Raw genomic sequence first — 21,096 nt, forward strand, 5'->3', positions numbered from 1 at the left:
ATCAGAGCCCAGCAAAGTTGAGGGTTGGAGGATGTCTCTGACGCATGTGGATGGAGACTGATCCCCTTGCCCTAGCTTTGCTAACAGCCCTTCATTGTATGCCCAGAGTCTGGCAGCCTGCCCTAGAAAGTAAGTGAAATTGTGAATCTAAGGACATGACGCTCTCTCTTCCCCAGAAACCTCCTCTGTGTGGAGCAACATAATCACTGATTTTTGTTAAGATCCCTAGAGTTTGGTTTTTCTTTTTACAGGAAGCTGTCAGTCATTAACACAAGTTAGAGATTCAAGCTTCTACCCTTCCACCTCTGCCTGCTGTGGTATGGAAAAGTGTTACCTAGTGTTTGCTTCAAGCATTGTTTGAAAGGTCTCGGTGTAACACGGGTAAAGCACGGTGGGTTTGCAAGTGACCTAGAGCAGGCAGTGGCCCAGGTACCTGCCGACAGCAAGAATAGAGTAGAATATTTCAGTCAGAAGGGACTGAAACCATCATCTAGTCCAACGAGTCACTGGGTGGGACAATGTTACAACGGGGAGCATGCAGGGAGGAGCAGCTTGGGAGGAAAGTCCTCTTCACCATTGACCTGGGGTCGTGGGCGGTTGAGTTGGGTTTCTACACACTGCCTTGGGAGATGTTTGCACTGGAAGCAAGACATAAGAAGGGTAGACATGGTGCTTGAGGACATGGGTTAGTGGTGGACTTGGCAGTGCTGGGTTAACATTGGACTCGATGATCTTAAGGGTCTTTTCCAACCTTAACGATTCTGTGATCCTACGCTTCTATGATCCTATGTTTTAGCTCTTAACCCCCACCTGTCTGTTTGGAGAGAGTGGAAATGCTGTGCACTGGAAAATAATCCTAGAAAGCTCCTGCCTGGCATTTTGTGGTCCCGTTACATCAGGGGGAGCCAGACTGGGCCATCCGTGCAGGCAGGGGCGACCGGCTCTGGACCCGCTGAGCACTCACCGTCCTGCCGGCCTCGTTGTTGTGTCTGTTCATGGCTGAGCGGGCGTCTGGCCGGTTCTCTCGGGCATCTGCGAATTCCCGGGACACCAGCACGCCGAAGTCGGCATCCTCACTGCATCCCCCCCATTTCCAGCCATCTCCTGGAGGTCCTTTGTGGTGGGAGTCACAGCCGCAGATCGTGGACGTGCCCTCTGCACAGGAGCGGGTTACAGCGAAGGCCACCCCTGCCGATGCGATGGCATGGACAAAGGCAGACTCTCGCGTGGCTGGGAATAAACAGAGTTCATGGGATTATCCGTCAACATAACACTTGTTTTCCTTCCCAACCTTCTTCAGCATCATTTAATCTCATTAAAAAGCAAAAAGTTATTTTATTAATTTTTTAATGAACATTTTCTGAATCAGGTGCTCCTGGCATCGCCTTTTGAAGCACGCAGGCAGGAGTAGGTGGGAGAGGTGTGACTCCAGCTCTGTGTATCACAAGTGCAGCATTTCCCCCAAATACAACGGGTGCAGGATTTGATCCAGCATGGGTGCCGATGGGTGCACAAAGCGTCAGTAAGAGCTTGAGGGGCCTCAGAAGAGAGTAACTGGAGTAATTCCTGGTCTGGAAACCCAGAGAGGGACTCCATGCCTGGAGTTACTCCAAGGGGAGATGAAGAAGCTCATATACATGCTGAAATGGGGAAAGCTTTCAGATGATCCGGGACAGACAGTGGCAGAACTAGCCTAAGAGCTAGTGATTACTGCTAAGTGTATCTAGACTAAGCAACATGTGACTTTACAGCAATGGAATAAAACCAGCCGAGGGTGTGAGGATAACCTTCAAGTTGCTCATTAATTACTGAACAATCCTGGAGGAAATCAAAGCAGACGAAACTCAAGCCTCTTCTTTGACTCTGTACCTATTGGCATGCTCCAGGTACACAGTTGTGGTGAATGAATTTCGGCCGGCCCAAAGGAGCAAAGCTGGAGAATGTCCTGAAAGCACTGAATGTTGAAGAAAGGAGGAAATAAATTGCCCAGGATGCCTCGGTGGACTGGGAGCTGCGAACGGGAGCATGTGTGGATCCTCTGTGCTGAGAGAGAGAAAATGTTTCAGCAGAACAAAGACACCTGGGCAGGAGGTGGGGACAAAACAGAAAATCTACATGAAGATGAAAATGCAATGGGTTTGCTGAACTGGAGCATCTCTGTTCCTCACCGCTTCCCCCTGTGACCATGGCAGGGTGACTTTCAAGCCCTCCCCTTCCCTGGTCATTCTGTGGGGCCCTGACCTGGACTTAGGACAGCAGCAGCCAAAATGCACATGGGTATGGGGAAGCCACCAGAAGCCATAAAGATGTTTACGTTGGCTGGATGTTACAGCCAATGAGACAGGACAACAAGGCCAAGCAGGGTGGGTGGGAAACCAGACCAGAACTGCCTGCTCTGTGCCTGGAGCCTCCAAGCTCACCTCAAGTGTCTGAAGGCAGGGAGCTGCTGTTCTTCATGAACCAAAACCTCTCCAGCAGCCCTGCGTTCTCCAGTACCCTCTGCCTGAGCATCGTGGCCCTTCCTTGCTCAGTGGTGGTTGCCGTAAACACAAAGAACATCTTATTCCGGGTGGGTTGTTCTGGATAGAAATGACCAAAGCCCAGGACTGAAGTGCACCCCTGAGATGGCAGCGTGGGGGGCTGTTCTGAATAGCACACCCAAAGCAGTAGCTGGCATGGAGCCATCGAGACAGATTTTCTTGGCCTGCTACTACCAGAGGAAACTTCTGAGATATTAGAAGCACCAAATAACAATACTGTGAGAAGACCTAGAAGACCTAGACCTAGCTTTAGAGGATGCGAAAGGAGATGACATTGTCCACTTAATATGGTGGCTTTTTCCTACCATGAGGTCTGTGAGTTTGATGTCATGCTTTTGGGAGTCTTGCACTCTGTCCGTAAGTGGACAATACCCTGTCAAATTGAAAGGGTGTTTCCTGCATTATATATCTTGGTATGTTCACTCTTCAGGAGGCCGTTGAAGAAGTTGTGACATGCTCTGAACTGAGCTGGTCTTTTGGCTGGTGCTCTGACTGGTGGCTCTTGCGCTGGTTTGAAAGCAGGGCAATGGCTAACTTTGAATTTTCAACCCAGATTAAAGCCCAGCCAATTTATGTCCTTTGTTCTGTGCTCACATTGACTTTCATCTTCAAGTAGCTTTTAATGGCCCTGGTATTTATTTTATGGTGCTTGTGGAGAGCAAAATTTTCATTTTACTGTGCTCAAAGAGCCGTATTTGCTAAGTCTTTCCATACAATGTGGGCCATTACACTCATCAGCCTGGCTGCCCATCTCTGCATCTGCTCCTGGGTTTGATTCCTCTCTCCAGAAGGGTGAACAGAAGCAAACGCTCCCTGCCAGCTGGGGACTGACTGGGGCAGGAGGAGAGCAAGTCCTCCCGCAGCTCAGAACAGCTCAGAGAGAGCTCCTGCATTAGGACCCAGACTGGCAAGTCCCCCGCGTGTTGCCCTGCTCAGCGCAGTGACAGAAACCTTGGTCCCTGGACTTGGAGTCTGGGTTCTTGCAGTAGTGACCTGGCTGTTCAGCGACACAGCTCTGCCCAGGATGTTTTTAAAGCTTTCTTGGTGGGTTTTTAGGTTTTTTTTTAAATCTTTTTGTAAAGCAGACAGTGTTGTACTATTTCTACTTATTTTGGAATCAACAGGAGTTTGACTGTTGACTTCACTAAGGCTGTACTAAATACAGGCTTTCCCAAGCACCGTCGAAATAATATCTCAGTCTCCACTTTCTCCTTGGGGACGTCTTTTGGTTCAGAGCCTCTCTGGTGTGCCACAGTCTGCATAAGTCCAGCACCCTGGTGAATGACACTGGAGTGCTGTAACCCTACGTGCCATCTTATAAAGATGGAGACTTTAGGTCTCTAAAGTCAGAGTAGATGTTGGAGTCATCCCAACCTCACGCCCAATGTGCAGGAGACCAGGGAGGTGCTGAAGGCACTGAAGGCACTGAAGGTCGAGGGCCGCGGTGCCTGGGGTACCATTGCTGGTGGACGGTGCCCCTGGGTGCGCTGCAGGAGGTGTTTCCAGCTGCCTCGTGGGTGTAGCTTGACCGAATGATCAGGACAGTTGTCAGTGGATGTGGGACGAAGCCAGAATTTTCTGCTGGCTCAGACCAATGATGACCTTGGAGACCATCCCCTCCTTCCAGAGCAGGAGCCATGAACCGTCTTCTCAGCTGCCCCCTGCATCCCTCACCTCGTGCCTTGGGGAGGTCTTCGCTGCACCAGGTCTTGCTCCTTGGCCTGCAGTCTTCTCTGCGGAGGTAGGGTCTAGCTTCCAAAAATCAGGCATCTCAAACTGAGCTAATTTGACCCCGTGCAGGCAATCAAAAGAAGCAGTTCGTGAGTGTGTGCCAGCTGCGGAAACACACATCTCTCCTCTGCTGCAGCCTGGGGAACTCAGACCTAGATGCCAAACGTGATCCTAAACCAGGGGAGCTCAGTCCTCTCTTCGCCAGTGGGACTGCGCTGTGGTTTTCGCTTTCTTTTAATTCAAACTCTTCCCTCCTTGCCTTTCCCACCTCCAACACGCCAGCAGAGACCCAGCCTCTACCTACCAAGGTTTTCCTTAGGTATCTTTCACCAGCCACTTATACTGGGACCACTGGGGGCTACGGGCCACCGGTTGAAGATCACTGCTCCAACTGGAGTGTTGCAGCCTGACAAAGGCTATTTGGGTGGCCTATGATCTAAGGCAGATCAGATTAGAGGAGCTAGCGAGCCCTTCTGGCCTCAGACCAGGACAGCTCGGGGGCAGAGGGGGAGGACACGAGCCGCTCTCCTTGCTGACGTGCCTTTGCTTTCCATCCTGGGGGGGTGTGAAAAAGCGATGGGGATGGGATGGAGAGTCGCCACGCGTTTTGTAAGTCTGTAAGTCCCTGTACCGAGCGCGGATGCTGGGATGGGAACCGAGCCAGGGCTGGTGCTGCCGCGGCCGGGCAGAGGCGCGATGCGAGCCGCCCCGGGGGGCTGCGCCCCTCTGGCAGCTGCGCCCCAGCACCCCCTGCGCCCCCGTGTCTGCCCGGCGAGCTCTCCGCACGATGCCGGGGCGGGGGGGAGCGAGCTGCAAACACAAACGCCTCGCCTTGAAATTCTCCCCTGGGTCTGGGCGAGGAGCCGGGAGAATTTCCCAGAGATGAAATGCGGGAGCAGCGTTCCCAGAACCAGGGGAGGGGCTGGCGAGGGAGGATTAGAGCCGTCTTGACAGTGCACCACTGCGACTGTCTCCCAGCCAGGCCCGTTACCTGCTGGGACACTCAATTTGCCATTGTTCCCGCGGTGTCACACTGTATTACCAGCATAATGCAGAATGTTTCCGCCGGCCAGCGTACCCACGGCACAGAGCACTGGCATTCCCCAGGAGCACCTCGTAGCAACGGGGCAATGTTCCCCTGTCCTGCCGTCACCCTCCAATCCCGCCAGCCCGGCTGGGAAATCCCTATTGATGGCTCTCCCCAGCCCCCCGCCACCGGATCAGAATGGCTAAAGGGCGTGTGAATGCTGCAGCAATTTGAAACGACTGCAGCGCTGGGATGGTATCGCTCGCCCTGCCTCACAGTAGGGGAGGAAGCTTAGCTCTTTCTCATCGGTATAAGCTTATTTTTCTCTCTCCCTCTCTCCTTTCCCTCCCCCTCCCTTTAAGCTGTTGAGTTTATATCAAGACGGCCCCTGATCCCACACACCCCTGTTTAGATGCAAATGACTGCAAGTGTCATGGCTGAGAAAAGCCATGGGTTATCTTGGTGCGGGTCTGCCTTTTCACAGCTCGTGTCAGGGGCTTAGCCGAACACACAAGGACCTCCAAAGGCAGCCCGGGCCCAGCTGCCTTTCCTGCACCTGGCCCCGCTGCCGTCACGCTCCTCGCAGCCACGCACGGCGAGAGGCTGCCCCCGGCCAGCGCCGCGGGCAAGAGGCTTGAGCCCAACCGGGGTCGAGGAGGACCTTTCTGGAGAACTGGTGGCGTCTTCCTGGAGAGGGAGAGCGAGCAAAGGGCAGCTGCGCTGTGAGGAGGCAGGGGAAGAGTGCTTCCCCCGTCGCTCAAGGTGTGGGGAAATGTATGAGCTTGCTAAGGCTCCTGCCAAACTCACTCCTGCAGATCCAGTCCTGCCCGCGGGGCGTTCCTGCCTCGTGCACTCGCAACCAGCTCTTTCTGGGCGCTCTGCTGTAACCAAAATCCCAGACTTTATCACTAACGCGGAGAATGGTAATTGCTCACCCTCCCAGAGCAGCAGTAAGTCACCTGGCTGTTGGCTCAACCTTGGCTTTGGGGTCAGACTTGGCTGGAAGAGACATTGTTTTTTAATAAGAACTGACCTTATTTTAAAAAGAAAAGGGAGGGAGAAGAGAGAGGGGGGAAAGCAGGTTTTTCTTCCCTCCTTGTCCCAGACTGCACACCTGCAGTATAAATCATCTCGGAGAATTTGCTTGTAAAAACATGATCTTACCCCACATTCTGGGGTTGGTTTTTGGTTGGGTTTTTTTCATAGCCCAGGTTAGAAAAAAAGACATGCAAAAAAGAAAACTTGCAGGAAGATAATCAGTGGCCCTAGGAAAGCAAAGCCTCGCCAGCTACGGCTGCCACGCATTTTATGGCAAAAACCTCCTGAGTCTGAACTTCGGGTAGGGCGCACGGGAGGAGGAGATGGGGTCGGGCTGGGCAGCGCCCTGAGCCGCGGTCGGTGTTCAGCAGCCCCCAGATGGGAGCACCTCCGTCCCCCAGGGGTTTCGCTGTGCTCTATTTGCTGTTCATTGCTTTGCTGCGGATTTGAAGCCATGCAAGAGACTGGGAGGAGAGATTAGAGTCATACGGTGAAGCTGGGAAGAGAAGCGAGGTGGGGATGTGATGGAGGGCTGTGGGAGGCCCTGGGGGCGGGAATCCCTCGGGCTGTTTCAGGGAGGGATGCCCGGTGCTCCCACACTGACACCGGCCCTCGAAGCCTGGATGATGTGCCCAGAAGGAGGAACCAAGAAAGGCTTGAACACGTGTGCCGTGAGAGGGTCGGCACAGCCGAACCACAGCAAACGGCTCCGTCCTTTTCCCACACTACATTGCTCTTCGGACTAAACTCTGCTTGAATGGAAGCAACTGTGATTAACATTTTTGCAGCTCCTTTAAAATGAAATTATCCTTAATTTCTTTTCAAGCTGTATTAGAAATGATTTTCCATGCTATTGTTGTGAGAACTACACCTTTGAAGTTTTTTCCAAAATAGCTTCAATCTACCTAAGGGAGTAGTAGATGAGATTAACCCAAACGTTGCTCTTTGATACTCAGAGGTGATTTCATCCAGGCAGTTATCATAGCTTAAATACTGGGTATTTTGGGCTCAGTATTTAACGCCTGTTGGCCTAATGCACAGTGCAAACTGCAATAGTGATTGATTGTCATCTTAGTTTGAGTCTTGCTATTAATTAATGATTCCTAGTCTGTGGAGTTACACCCCTCCATGGGTCCTGGAAGCCGACGAGAAGTGAACGCAGCAAGAGCTGCCACAGATGCTCAGGGCTTGGCCAGCCGTAAAACCCGCAGCCAGCAACACTCGCAGGTATCGGTTCCAGGTTATGGGCTCAAAACTCTTGATTTCTGTTGTAGCTGCATCTAAGGAAGATGGGACAACAGCCTGGGAGAAGGCGATGCCATGAGGGCAGCAGAAGTGTCCAGCAACCCTATCCACAGCCGCCTCGTCAGGGACGAGCGGTGTTGGTCCCCAGATTCCTCACAGCTAACGAGATCTATCAGGGCAGGACAAAAGCCGTTTTATGGCCAACGTTATCTCTTCCTTCGGCTGAGAAAGCAGTGGCTGAAAAGGTTATGTTTTCCTCCGTGACTATTCCTGCTGCAAACATTGGGAATGGCAAAGGATTTCCTAGTGTTCCTCATTGCTCCGTAGATGAAATGAATCCCGTCCCATCTCCGCTCATGAATTCTCAAGGCAGCAGTGAAAAGACATTAGCACATTAGAAAAATGTAAATAATAATAACTACAATCAAATGGGTTGGACTTTGATGTATCGTTATTTGCAGATGATACTGTTTATTTTTAACTGTTCTACTTACAGGTTAGTGAGACAGGAGAATAAATACATTTTTCAAGCTAATTGCCTGGCAGTACTGTCTAGGAGACTACTGATGCGTCACGGTTTGATCGGGAAAGCTGTATAACAAATGTGCTCAATAATTTTTCTCCATCTGTCAGAAGAGTTTCAGAGCTATGGGTGATATTTTACTTTGTCAGCTTGGAGTGCACGGAGATGTTGAGGCATGTCCACGCGTGAGGCTTTGCTCTAGTCCCTGCCACTGAAAGAATCTTAAAATATTCTTCATAAATTCAAAGTTCAGTTTGCTCATTACGGGGAGGGTGGTTCAAATCCAATTTTTAAGTGCTTTCATGCTGACAGAAACGGTGGTGAGAGATTTTCAGTGCCTGAATGCTATAACAGTTCTTTCATAATGTGTTTAAAATTTTTATGATAGCTTTTTATGATAGTTTTTAAGAAAATTAAAACTTTCTGATCTTATAAGCGCTGAAGTTTAGGACATGCTTTTATTAGGCAGCAAGTTATAGTGTGGCAAGCCTTGGTAACAAGTTATTTGATAGTGAATAGAGCAGCTACCCAAAAATGCACCCTGGCAAACCGGAGGGGAATTGAATCTCATGCTCCCTATTAGCACTCTAAAATGACTTTACAATCCTGATTTCTGCAAAGAATCACGCTTTAACCCAAATGAGTCATTTTCACTGAAATATACTACTGATGTTTCCGGAAACTGTACCATTATTGGAAGGCTGAAGCTTGAAAAAAATGTGATGAACCGTTTATATGCAGAATATTATAGCTTTGTAAGAAAGATCCACCAGGAGATATGGACTACTGGGAAATAGTCTCATGTCCTCGCTTTCAACCCTAATTTCTCCAATTTCTTAAATGCTGTGCCATAGGATTCCCATTTCCAAAGCGTCACTGGAAAGAATTTCTTTTTCAACAAGCTTCATTGGACTGCAGAGACTCAGTGTGTGTCGATACCAATGAAGCTGGAAATGGTTTTGGTTGCATTTATGAAGCTGTGAAACCAAGACGTTACCTGCAGATGTCCCTTGTACTAGACTTGGCAAGGAGTCAGTGAAAGGCGTGTGGTGGACGCCATGGCTTTCGTTCTGCCCTTCTTGCATTTGACCAGCCGCCTTCAGAAAGGCATTTCTAGTTTGATCCTAATAGGCAGGATCCTGGTACGGGCACGGTCCTGCAAATGTGCAAATGTGCAGCCCCTTCTCCCTGGAAACGGGGAAGGAGGCATAACGAGAAACCTCCTGGAGGTCCTCAAACCCGTGGTGGTGGCACGGACAGTGCAGGTGTGTTTGGAGTCAGACAGTGCATGGGAGCAGCTCTGAGTCCCCACAGTCTGCAGGCTCTTGGGGAAGGGGAAGAGAAGGCAATGCCCTGGACCAGCTGCTGCTCCAAGCAGGCAGTGCTTCATTTCTGCCCGGAGGAGCTCAGCGCATCACATCTTCAGGGAAGGTTCCTCCAGAAGGAGCAAAGCCGCAGCCGTGAGTTGGCCCTCGCGACCTCCATGTGTCATTCCCTTTTGTCATCAGTGCCAATGTACAAAGTCATGGGGCAGGATGGAGGGGAGGGGAGTTTTTTATCCACCATGTGGTTCAGTTTCATGGGAATGCTTTTTAATCTAAGGTCTTGGTTTGCTGACTGGACATCTGAGACGTGGGATAGGTTATCTGCCACCAAAGCCCTCCGGCACCGTCCTTTCAGGACATGTGGCTGCAGGCCAGGGTTACAGGTGCCCAGCTGTCCTGGGGACCAACATCTCCCTTTTCTCAGTGTAATGCCCAGGCTGTGACCTCATTGGGAATCCCAACTTCATCGTTCCTCATCAATGTGCTTCCAGTGTGCCTGATCCGTGCCAGTGGGTCTAGAAAGGTGGCCTTTCAGCAGGAGGTGATGAAGAGGAGCAAGCACATGTGTTTGGAGAGACGAGAGGGAAAATATGTTTGTTCTCCCCCTTTTTGTTCCCAGCCCTGGCTGTTTTGCGCTCATCTGTGAAAAGATACCTTGCAATGCCAACTAAGGTTGGTCAGGATTTCAACCATGGCTTCTCAGTGGCAGGGGGAAATCCTGCCCACTGGCCTCCTGGGGTAGACAGTGCGTGCTGCAAAGGACCTGTCTGGACCCCAAGGAACTTGACCACAGCCCCTTTCCAGGAATTTTCCTGTGCGTCTGCTGGACCCTGTTGTTTGGATGTGCTGCGTGCCCGGGGCAGGGAGGATGGAGCCCGTGATTCCAGAACATGTGAGCACGCATGGGGCTAGACCGTCCCCTTCCTGTACTTTATCCTACTGTGAGCTCCTGGGATGGGAACAGACCCTTCCCTCATTACCCCTCTCGATGTAACACAGAAAAAAAACATGGAAAAAAGAAACTGGAGAAATATGGTTTCCCCAGTGTGTTTCCAGTAGGACATTCATGGCATGGGTTGTCCAAAAGCCAAGTGGAGATGTGACAGCTCTGCCCACCCTGGCAAACCCATTCCCCCACAACCTCCCGGCTTCACTGTTTACCTTTGTCCAGGACCGGCCCGAAGATGGCCAGGCTGTCGTCGATGGTCGTGCAGTTCCAGCGGCGGCCCCGGAACTGGTGCTGGCACTCCTGGATACCCAGCTTCACCCCCTCGGCCACGCTGGGCATGATCTCAATGTAGTTACGGCAGAAGCGGAGCTGCTTGGGGACGAGGCCGGGGATGGAGCCGCAGAGGATGGGCTGTGACCCCAGGGAGCTGTACTGCTGACCTAGTGCAAGGGACCTGCAAGGGACAGAGGACAGCGTGAGGGTTGGGAAAGCAGCGGGCACTACTGGTCCTGCCCCCACGACCATCCCAGGGGGAATTTGCTGCGCCAAGGTGAACCAATAGTTCAGGGAGACAAAGTACTGAAAAAGAGGGATTTCATAAGAAAACAAGAGACTTCCTACTGAATAGCAGTGATGTGACCTTCACACCTGAAGATACCCTGGTCCTTTGTGGGCAGAGGGAGGGACTCAGGTCCCTACACGGGGTCACCTAGAGCCATTCAGTGTACTCCCAAGTATCTGAGACATCCCCATGGGGCTGGTGGAATTGACAAAGGGCCTGCAAGGAGCTGCGTCCGGGGGAGCAACACCTGGAAGCTGGGGAATACCCTGGGGTGTCTCAGCTGTCAGGAGACACTGACGGGGGAGCTTCTGAATTGTGGCCAAGGTGGGAAGTGTCCTATCCAATGCCAAGTTCAGCAACCGAGGGATCGCCATTTACAGGAGAGGGGCTGCTCTGGGGTCAGGCACGTCAATGCCACGCGTCCCAGGCTGTCTTGACACCTCTGCAGATGGTACCAGCAGACTGAACCCAGAGAGGTCCCACCACAGTTCCACTCTGATGGACATCAGCCTCTAGCTGCAACTGTGGGTCTGATGTGCTGGTACATGGTGAAGGTGCTGGAGGGCAGATTTGAGAGGACCTTTTTCTACTGGTCCAAGGACCTGTCATTTGCCCGGCATGAAATATGTGGGTCAAATTGCTTATTTGGCCAGAAATAGTCACTGGAAGGTGAAGACACATATTTGCTCAAAGAAGCCCAGAGATACCTGCTATTACACACACACAAGGATAGTCCTACAGCTACTGCCTTGCTTAGGATCCAGACCACCCCGCAGGGTCCCTCCAGAACATGTGGGCAGATCTGTGAATGCGCAGCCGGTTCTGTAACAGAGCAGAGGTGATGAACTCAATTGCTTCCAGCGCAGAAACCTCAGAGTCCGGATACTAGCATAGGCAAATATTAAAGAGCTTTGACTAATATGTCCATATTTCTCTTGTACTAGGGAGTCCACAGTTGGACACAGGACTCGAGATGAGGTCTCAGCAGTGTTGAGTAGAGAGGAAGGATCTCCTCTCTCTACTTGCTGGACAGGCTTTTCCTTGTGCAGCCCTAATGGCACATTGCTGCTTCATGTTCCAATTTTTGTCCACCAGCAGCCCCAGGTCTTTTTCTGTATGCTGCTTTGTAGCTGGTCAGCCCCCAGCCTTTACGGGTGCCTGGGGTTGCTTCTCCTCAGGTTATTTCTCCCCAGGTCCCTTGGTTGAATTGCATGATCTTCCTGTCTGCCCATTGCCCAGCCTTTAAGTGTCCCTTCGAAGGGCATCTCAACCATCTGGGGTATCAACCACTTCTCTGAGTTTTGGTGTGTTTTTCCCTAACCCACCTGCCCACATCTGAAGATTGCACGTGAGCTAATCAGCCATTTTGTAGTCATTGGTTAATTCAAGTTGGGAGAGACCTCAGGAGGTCTTTAGTCCAACCTCCTGCTCAGAGCAGGGCCAGTTTCCAAGTTAGATTAAGTTTCTCAGGGCTTTGTCCTTCCAGAATTTGAAAACCTCCAAGGACAGAGATGCCACTGCCTCATGGGACCTGTGGTTGACCATCCTTGTCCTGAACTGCTCATCCAGCCTGTTGTCTCAGGCTGGATGCTGAGCTGACACCAGTAATGGGTTGAATTAATTGCACACTAATGATATTGTAGGATGTAAAGGGAATCCGAGGGGATGTGCCCAGGAGAGACATCTCTGCTGAAGACACTGAAGGAGAAGACCTGACTCCCACCCTGGCTGGGAAGCGCACGCCTCGTCCCTGCCCCAATGCTGTCTTCTGCCACAGCTCCCTGCTCAACCATCTCTCACCTCTTTCTCCTGCACCTCTCTGCCCACCTACCCAGCAGCGGGACAGCTGCCCAGGACCTCAGGACCAGAGCACTGCATGCAATGTTTTGATTCCATCTCCCATACCCTTGGATGGGACACACAGAAGAGGGGCAACCAGCCACGGTCTGGAGGCAACACAGCGCAATGGGCAGTGTGCTAGGACTGGTTCCCAGAGCTGCTTTGTGCTTCCAGCTCCCGCCAAGTGCAATCTGATGGGGGGGAGCTCAGCACTGCTGGGAAGACTGATCAGCTCCAAGCAACAGTTGTGAACAACCTTAACTTCGTTCTCCATCCAGCAGAGCCTGCGACACAGCGAACAGGGGGGAGAGCATGTTGTGTTTCTCCACCCCTGCTCTCGCAGACAGACTCCAGTCTCAGGGGGGTGGCATGCTGTGAGATGCTTTCTCCTGCCTGGGTTTGCACCGTGGTGGAAGTGAAGTTCATATTCAGTGTCAGGGTTTACAAGGATGTGCCTGCAGCAGCAGTTTCTCGCAGCAGTGGTGGTGGAAGGTTGGCCTGGTGTGCTGGCTGTGAGCTCCACACCACGTCATGCATGCAGGTTAATTGTGCCATAGCTTACCAGTGTAAAAGCTGCTCCGATTTTTTTATCTGGATGAGCAGTTCGATCCCTCAGGGAGCCTGCAGAAAGCAGCAGTGGCCTTGAGCAAGTAAGAGATGGGATTTTGCATGAAGTTCTGGGGAACTCCTGGGGGGATCCCTCCTCCCATTCAGCCACAGACTCAGTCAAATCCCTTCTTTAAACCCCTGAGCCATCTCACGACAGACTTCCCTGCCTGGAAGGCCTGACCGGAGATGGGCAGGCCGTTTTGGTCCATGTGTTTTGAGGTTGGAGTTGCGATCTGTTGCATGAGAGAGGCCCCTGGGGAGGGTGGAGGCTGCTCTTGGTTGTACGTGGTCACGCACGCAGCTGGTGAAGTTGCTTACCCACATACAGCAATCCATCTATGGATGGGTCATCTTTGATGACCCATTCTAAGCTTTCCCACCTTTTCCTTTTCTTCCTTTTTTGCAAGGTCTCCATCATTCCTAAGTGTCTGCTCTTAATTTGCCTTGTTGATGATTACTGAGAGCACCTTCTCTCCAGTCATCACCTAATTTTCATTTTTGTTCTCATGTCAATGAACTTGTGATTTCCCCACTGCTGATCCTTCTCAGACAGATATAAAAAATCTCATTCCTCTTGGCCCATCATCCCCATCTACCCAGAAGTCCTGGGAAGGGCACTGGTCAGGATGCTGGGGCTAAGGTGCTGCAACTCTGCTTTGACCTCCTGGGTCCCATGGACTGACGATTCCTCTGTACAGTGGCCGAGATGTGAGGATAAAACAAAATGCATTTGCAATCCAGATCTGAGATCCCAGGGGCACATCTGGGCTCTGGGTGGCTCTAACACAGAAGTCACACGAGCTCATGGGGAGGAAGCAAATACATAGGAGAGGAAGTATCACGGGGTGAATTTGGGATAGACGGAGGACATGGCCAATTTTTAAAGCACAAAATACAACTCCAAGGCTGCCAACTGCAGGAGTGACTGACCCCACACTTTCCTGTCTTTCTTTCAATGCTAGCGTCCTTCCTTGCTGCCTGAGCCTACGTTTCTCTAGCTCCCACCACGTCAAAGGGAAATAGCCATTTCGTACCCCTGCTCCACTGCCCCCAGCTTTACCCTCAGAAGATGACAGACACATTTTCCCAGCATCAACTCACAGACTCAAGGGCAGGAGCCATAAAAGGCAGACAGCTCTGCTTGGCTGGGAGACTCCCTTTCATCGCTGTGTGTACAAGTGCGAGTGGACAGATGTGCACATAAAGGTAGGCTTTTGTGTGTGTGCGTGTGAGCGCAGTGCACAACACAAGGAGCATGAGTGCCTATGGCAAACGCACGGGAAATCCCTTTTCTCTTTCTCTGCTTAATCCCTTAAATCTCTCAGGAGTCCCGACACTGTCTGTCAGGCCAGTGACTCCTTTTGTTCCCATCCGATAGTGCTAGACATAGCAGAGCCGTGGATCCAGCAGTCTCAAGTTGACTCTCCATGGTTCCCATTGGTCTGGGATGAGCTTTTGAAGCCCTGGGAGTAAATGGTCTTGTGCAGATCCTCTTTCCACACATTGCCAGTGGGTGCATCCTTGCATCCTTGACGAGGTGACTCGTGTCTTCGCATTGCCTCAGCGTGGAAGATACCGTGCCCACCCTCTCAGCTTCATCCTTCCTACAGAGATGGATGTAGGAAGCAAACCCAGCTTCTGTTTGGGCCACTGGTTGGAAAGACATAGGGTGTCAAGAGAAATTAAACCAAGTAGTATTTGAAAGGAGCAGGATTTAGCCAGATTAGAACTGTGACAAAACATAAGAAAAGGAGTTTTTAGGATGAATGCTAAGACAGGTTTCCTGCCAGTGAGAGCAAAAGCTGCTAGGACGTTTCTTCTTTCCTCTCTGCAGGAGACTGGAAGCTGCATTGCTCGGAGCACTCAGGACTGGCTGCACGGTGCACCACGGGCTGCCCATCTGAGCTGGGTTTTACCAGCCAGAGACAAACCCTAATGAGCCGCTCCTTCTGTGGAGCGGGGGGACTGAAAGCTTCGCTGGGGGTGATGCCCTGCTTGGCTGCTGTCTGGCGAGAAAACAGCTTCTTGGAAAGAGGTTTCTCCATCCACTGCTCTGTGTGCAGGGCATGGTGAGGGTTTGCTTGCATGTGTTTCACATTCCAGTTTCATGATGAAAAAAAGGAAAGTGAAGTGCCAGGACGGGACCAATTTCCTGAGAAACAACCTGGCATGGTCACCCTGTCTCTTTCTTCTGCAATCCCATAAACCTGTTGCCATCTTCAATGAATCCTGGAAGCCCAGCTGGATGGACAGGAACCTGGGTTTTTCCTGCCTCAGCCCTGGAAAATATTGACATTTGTGTGAGGAGTGTATTCCAGCCTCCAGCGAGCTCCAAAGTGGGGCAGCATCTGTGCTTGCTGTGACTGCCTGAGGTCAGCGTTGCATCTTTTTACTTGAAATGCAGGGAGAAAATTTCTGGGATGTGCTGCTAAGGGAGTGTTTTCTAGCTCTAAACTTAGCAGCTGAAAGCAGATGAATCTGAAGAGCAATTTTTCTTTTTTCCCACTGTCTCAAGCACACCACCAGCCCCGTGGCCAGCTGGGCAGGAAGCTCTGGGCTGTAGAGCCGCACGTCTCCAAGGGTGCATCTTGTGCCATGGAGACTCCTCACATTTCAACTCTTCCTTGCCTCCCCTGAGGGATCTCCCACATAGATATAGACATGCTATAGGGATCCTGTACCCCACTGTGCCATTTCCATTGACAAAATTGTTACAAAGAGCTTATATTTTCATCCCTGGAGCCCCCAGCACACCTGGAGATCCACGCAGAAATACATGGCTGTGAGCATTGCACAGAGGATGTGGTGGTGGTGACTCCAGTGATGAAGGGAGGTCACAGCAACCGCCGTGCCTATGGGACATGTAGGTTAGTAAGTACCATGTGCTCCCAGACTCAGGTTTCCTTGGGCTCCCTCCTGCCCCAGAGCCAGAGCAGACCTATGCAAAGAGCCAGCTCCCTTCAGGGCTCTGCTGTGTGAGTGCTGGGGGGCCATGACACCGCCACCTTCTCCCTTTGTCTCAGCATCAATTAAATAACAACTACTTTCCCTCAGTGCTTTGGGAGCCATGTCTAGCGACACTCATTGAGGGCTCCAAGGACCTGGTAGAAATGAGGCTCTTTTAAACCATGATATTTCCTCCCACAGCAACTCAGGTCACTGCAGCATAATGTTACGAGGCAAACATCTGTCCTGCTTGTGCCCTCTAACGTCTTCTCAATGCCCCATATGAATCCCTGCAGTTCTTATAACGCACTAGGAAAACTATGAATCAGCAGGAGAAAACCAGATCACAGTTCAGATCTCATTTGCCACCCGCTGTCTTGGAGAAAACCTTTCTCTGCCTGGAGAGTTTTTCATTGTACTATTTTTAGACATATTTGGCATTTTCCAGTTCCGGGCCATGTTCTGCTTAAAATGGACAATTGTACAGGCTGGCATCCCACTGTTTTACAGTGCGGAGTGGCCCAGGGTTGATACATTGAAATGCACATTGGGAGCCAGGAGTTTTCATGCTGGCTCTTTCTCTTTATTTAGTGCTGTACGAGCCCTTCCCAGCTCCCATGAATTTTGCCCTTTTCCTAGCAGAGGCATCATCACACGCTTACTTTTCAGGTAAGTAAAGGGCTGTGCAAAATCGCTGCAAGCTGAGGTGCGTGATGAATACAAACCTTCCAGCTGGAGAGCCAGACCCTGTTCGTTTTGTGATGGTACATTTTGAACTGTCTAGCTCGGCCTGATGCAATGTTCAAAGCGTTTTTACCAAGTGGCAAACGTTCATTTTAAGCTCAGAGATCATGAATCTCACCCCAACTTTGACAGAGGTGTCCTTGTATGCAAACAAGTACCTCCAGCAGCTAACTCTGTTCTGCTGTCTGACCTTTGAGAGGGGTATTATATCTGGTATAACATTCATATCTTTTAATTCTTGTAATTTGCTGACTGCAGCCCTTTGTGAGCAGGGTAAGACACAAATTCTTGGGTTTGTCTGAAGATCAAGAGCAGGAAGAGGGAAATTTTTGCAAGTCAAAGCATGCAATATATATGCACATACGAGCTTGAGAAATGCCAGGTCTTGACTGAATATGGAGAACAGACAAAAAGATGACAGAATTCAAATAAAGAACATTTCAGTTTACTAGGGAACTGGATAGCTTTAATGAGTCCCATGCCTTTGCTCATAAATCACCCACTCTTTAATCTCTACTGAATGTGTCTTGAGTTTTGAGTTTTTCTGTAGAGTGGGCACTTGTGTCCTTGGTATGAGATATCGCCGTTACCACAGACTCTCCACCAAACTTTGCAATCATTGGTGGGCTCTGCAAAACAGACAAGAACTTCATTTAAAAAAAAAAAAAAAAAGAAGTTCAACTGCCTAAGCATTAGAGGCTGATCCCCCAGACAAGGGCAAGTCCTACGGGCATGAGCGTGGATGTAGGGTTTTTCTGTATCACTGCCCTGGAAAGTCTCTGTAGACTTTACACACCAGTGTGATGTGCCTCCTTGAACAAGAGAGCTTTTTTTCCAGTTGGTGTGTTTAAAAATTACCTCATTAAATAGAGTGTATGAATTGCATGATCTGGACAAAATTCAGCAGCCCACGAGGCCAGATTCTATCCAATTAAGATTCTCCCTTAATTTAGTCACACCTAAGGGCTACAAACCTTTCTAAAGCCTTCACAAAGGCAAAAGTTCACCTAAGAATCACTCCCAAACCTGTGGCTGCTTAGAAATAGGCTAAGCATCCCTCTGAGAGCTCTCCCAAAGGGACCTCTCAGGCTATTTATATCCCTCTAGGTCTTGGGTAATTTTTATTTGTTGTCCATGCAACCCAGTAGTGCCTCCTCTATGATTTGTCGCCCACGTACAGCTGCAGAGCCCTCTTCCAGCAGCCTCTTCTAGGAGGGCTTAATCCTTCCTCTAAGCACTGCAGGACAGAGACGTTCCCAGCGGAGGGGCAGTGCCCCATGGGAGGATCTGTTTACTGTCTTTATCAATGATCTGGAGGAGGGGATTGAGTGCACCCTCAGTCAGTTTGCAGACAACACCAAGTTGGGTGGGTGTGTTGATCTGCTGGAGGGTAGGAAGGCCCTACAGAGGGACCTGGCCAGGCTGGATCGATGGGCCGAGGCCAACTGGGTGAGGTTCAACAAGGCAAAGTGCTGGGTCCTGCACTTGGGGCACAACAACCCCATGCAACGCTGTAGGTTGGGGGAAGAATGTCTGGAGAGCTGCCTGGTGGAAAAGGACCTGGGGGTGCTGGTCGACAGCTGGCTGAACATGAGCCGGCAGTGTGCCCAGGTGGCCAAGAGGGCCAATGGCACCCTGGCTTGTATCAGGAACAGTGTGGCCAGCAGGAGCAGGGCAGGGATCGTCCCCCTGTGCTGGGCACTGGTGAGGCCGCCCCTCGAATGCTGTGCTCAGCGCTGGGCCCCTCACCCCAAGGCGGCCATGGAGGGGCTGGAGCGTGGCCAGAGCAGGGCAGCGAGGCTGGGGCAGGGGCTGGAGCCCAAGGCTGGGGAGGAGCGGCTGGGGGAGCTGGGGGTGCTCAGCCTGGAGAAGAGGAGGCTGAGGGGAGCCCTCATCGCTCTCTGCAACTGCCTGAAAGGAGGCTGGAGCCGGGGGGGGTCGGTCTTTTCTCCCCAGTAACAAGCGATGGGACGAGAGGGAACGGCCTCAAGCTGCGCCAGGGCAGGGTTAGGTTGGGTATTAGGAAAAATTTCTTCCCCAAAAGGGCTGTCAGGCCCTGGCCCAGGCTGCCCAGGGCAGGGGTTGAGTCCCCATCCCTGGAGGTATTTCAAAGACGGGGAAATGTGGTGCTTAGGGACATGGGTTAGTGGTGGGCTTGGCAGTGCTGGGTTAACGGCTGGACTCAATGATCTTAAAGGCCTTTTCCAACCTAAATGATTCTGTGATTCTATGATCTTGCAGAGACCAGGGATGGTCAGCCCGTGTTGTTCAGGGGCACATAGCATCAGCTGGTTAGAAATTTGGCAACTTGCTCCATTTGCAGAGAAATGTTGATTATTTCCAGAAGAGGACAAGGAGAAAGCACTTAATGATGGGATCCTCTGATCAGCGTAGGAGGGTTGGACAGCATGTGCCCTGCCTATAATCCCCGCTGAAGGGAGAGGTGCCATCAATGCATGCGCTTTTATTTTGAGATATCAGAATGATGATTTCTCAGGTATTGCTAAAAAATGAATGCTACAAAGAAATGCTAAAGAGAAGGGTCTGAGGAATTAGAGGAAGGGGCTAGTGTTGTTTTATTTTATCCTCCAATCAGCACTGATGTTGAAGTAGCTATTGAAACACATCCCAGGCTAAATCTACATTAAGTCAAATGAAAAGCCCCATATCTGCACACAGGGAAAATTGGTCTTTGTAAACAAAGATTTTTTTCATGTTGGCTGGAGACCAAATGGTCTGGTTATTCTGAGGTGATAATCTCATTTCCCTCTGGCATATCACTCAACTGTACTGCAGGTAAGGAGGCAGCAAAGCTCAGTAAAGCCATTCTTACAGGTGATGGTGCACCACAAAATAACACCTGGCAATGGGCACGAGTTTAGGGGCCTCTCGAAGTGGGGCAAAGTAGAATTATTTCACTAGAGAAGGAATTGCAAGCCCTCTGGCTGCTCTCTGTGAATCCTGCAGCATGTGAGCAAGTTGGTGCTGAAGTCTGCAGCAGTCGATCCACTCTAAATTCACTCCTGGGCTTGCATCCTCCCTATCAACCGTGTTGTTTGGAAATGGTGTCAAAATAATAAAACATATTCTGCAAAAGGTGAAGCGATCGGGTCCTGCTAAGTATGAAGAACTGTTAAATCACGAAGAGGCACCAGTGAAGTGGTGACTATCATCTGCTGATGTTATGTTCAACAGGAAACTAAAGTTGGGAAAGCCTGGACATCAGCTCAAGCCCCTGGGATCTGCTGATAGAGACAGAGGAGGACAAACAAACTCTTCAGTCTGGTCTGGGGTCCTAGGAGCTACTACCACTTCTTGGGAAGTGAAACAGTGCATAATGGATGGGAAAGAGTGGTTGTAAGCAACACTTGTGTCACAAAAATTGCCCTGGGGTCCCCTGAGATTGGCAGTTCAAGCAGACAAGAAATGAACAGGACTGGGCAGGCAGCAGCCTCTGAAGAGAGCTGGAGCGTGCAATTCCTCTGACCAGACGTGGGGGTCTGCCTGGCTGAAGGAGGCTGAATACCAGGCTCAACTGTAGACATGCCAAGTTTGCGGAGGCAGATTGCCCTGCCCTCCTGAGCTGGTGGATTTGCATCCGTCGGCAGTGGTCGTGTGGCCATCTGGAAAGTCCTTGCTAAATTGTCTCCTCCTCAAATCTGTTGGAAAAAGGAAGCAGTGAGGTCCTCCCAAAGGCCCTGTATTGAAGAGGTCTGGACCACTCAAAGGTGAATGGGTGATCTCAGCCCCATGGCTCGATTACTGATGCCAACACCAGGGCTGGCCATGCCAGCCTCCTGGGAGCGGAGTGGCCAGTTTCTTCAAGGTCCCTGAGATGAGGGTCCCCAGCCAGTTTCCTCAGGGCTCAACAAGCCTTGTCCCAGATTATTGCTAACTGAGGATTGAAGCAGGGTTGTGAGTCTGGCAGAGACGCTGCAGCAGGAAAATGAACGAAGTGCCAGCGAGTGGATGGATGGCAGAGAAGGCAAGAAGAGGCTTGCCCTGTAGACAGACTGGC

The 21,096-nt window shown here is 50.9% G+C and overlaps 1 protein-coding gene across 1 annotated transcript in view; it reads right to left on the minus strand.

Moving 5' to 3' along the window:
- WNT3 (Wnt family member 3) overlaps positions 1-21,096 on the minus strand; it is a 50,587-nt gene that overhangs the window by 829 nt on the left and 28,662 nt on the right. Inside the window, exons 2-3 of the mRNA XM_009470425.2 lie at positions 10,591-10,832; positions 965-1,230 (exon numbers count right to left, since the gene is read on the minus strand). Of these exons, the coding sequence (XP_009468700.1) occupies positions 965-1,230; positions 10,591-10,832 (508 nt within the window). The remainder of the gene's footprint in view (positions 1-964; positions 1,231-10,590; positions 10,833-21,096) is intronic.

Source organism: Nipponia nippon, unplaced genomic scaffold, assembly GCF_047370975.1.
Source record: "Nipponia nippon isolate SJK-2023a ecotype South Korea unplaced genomic scaffold, ASM4737097v1 scaffold_32, whole genome shotgun sequence".
Lineage (NCBI taxonomy): Eukaryota > Metazoa > Chordata > Aves > Pelecaniformes > Threskiornithidae > Nipponia > Nipponia nippon.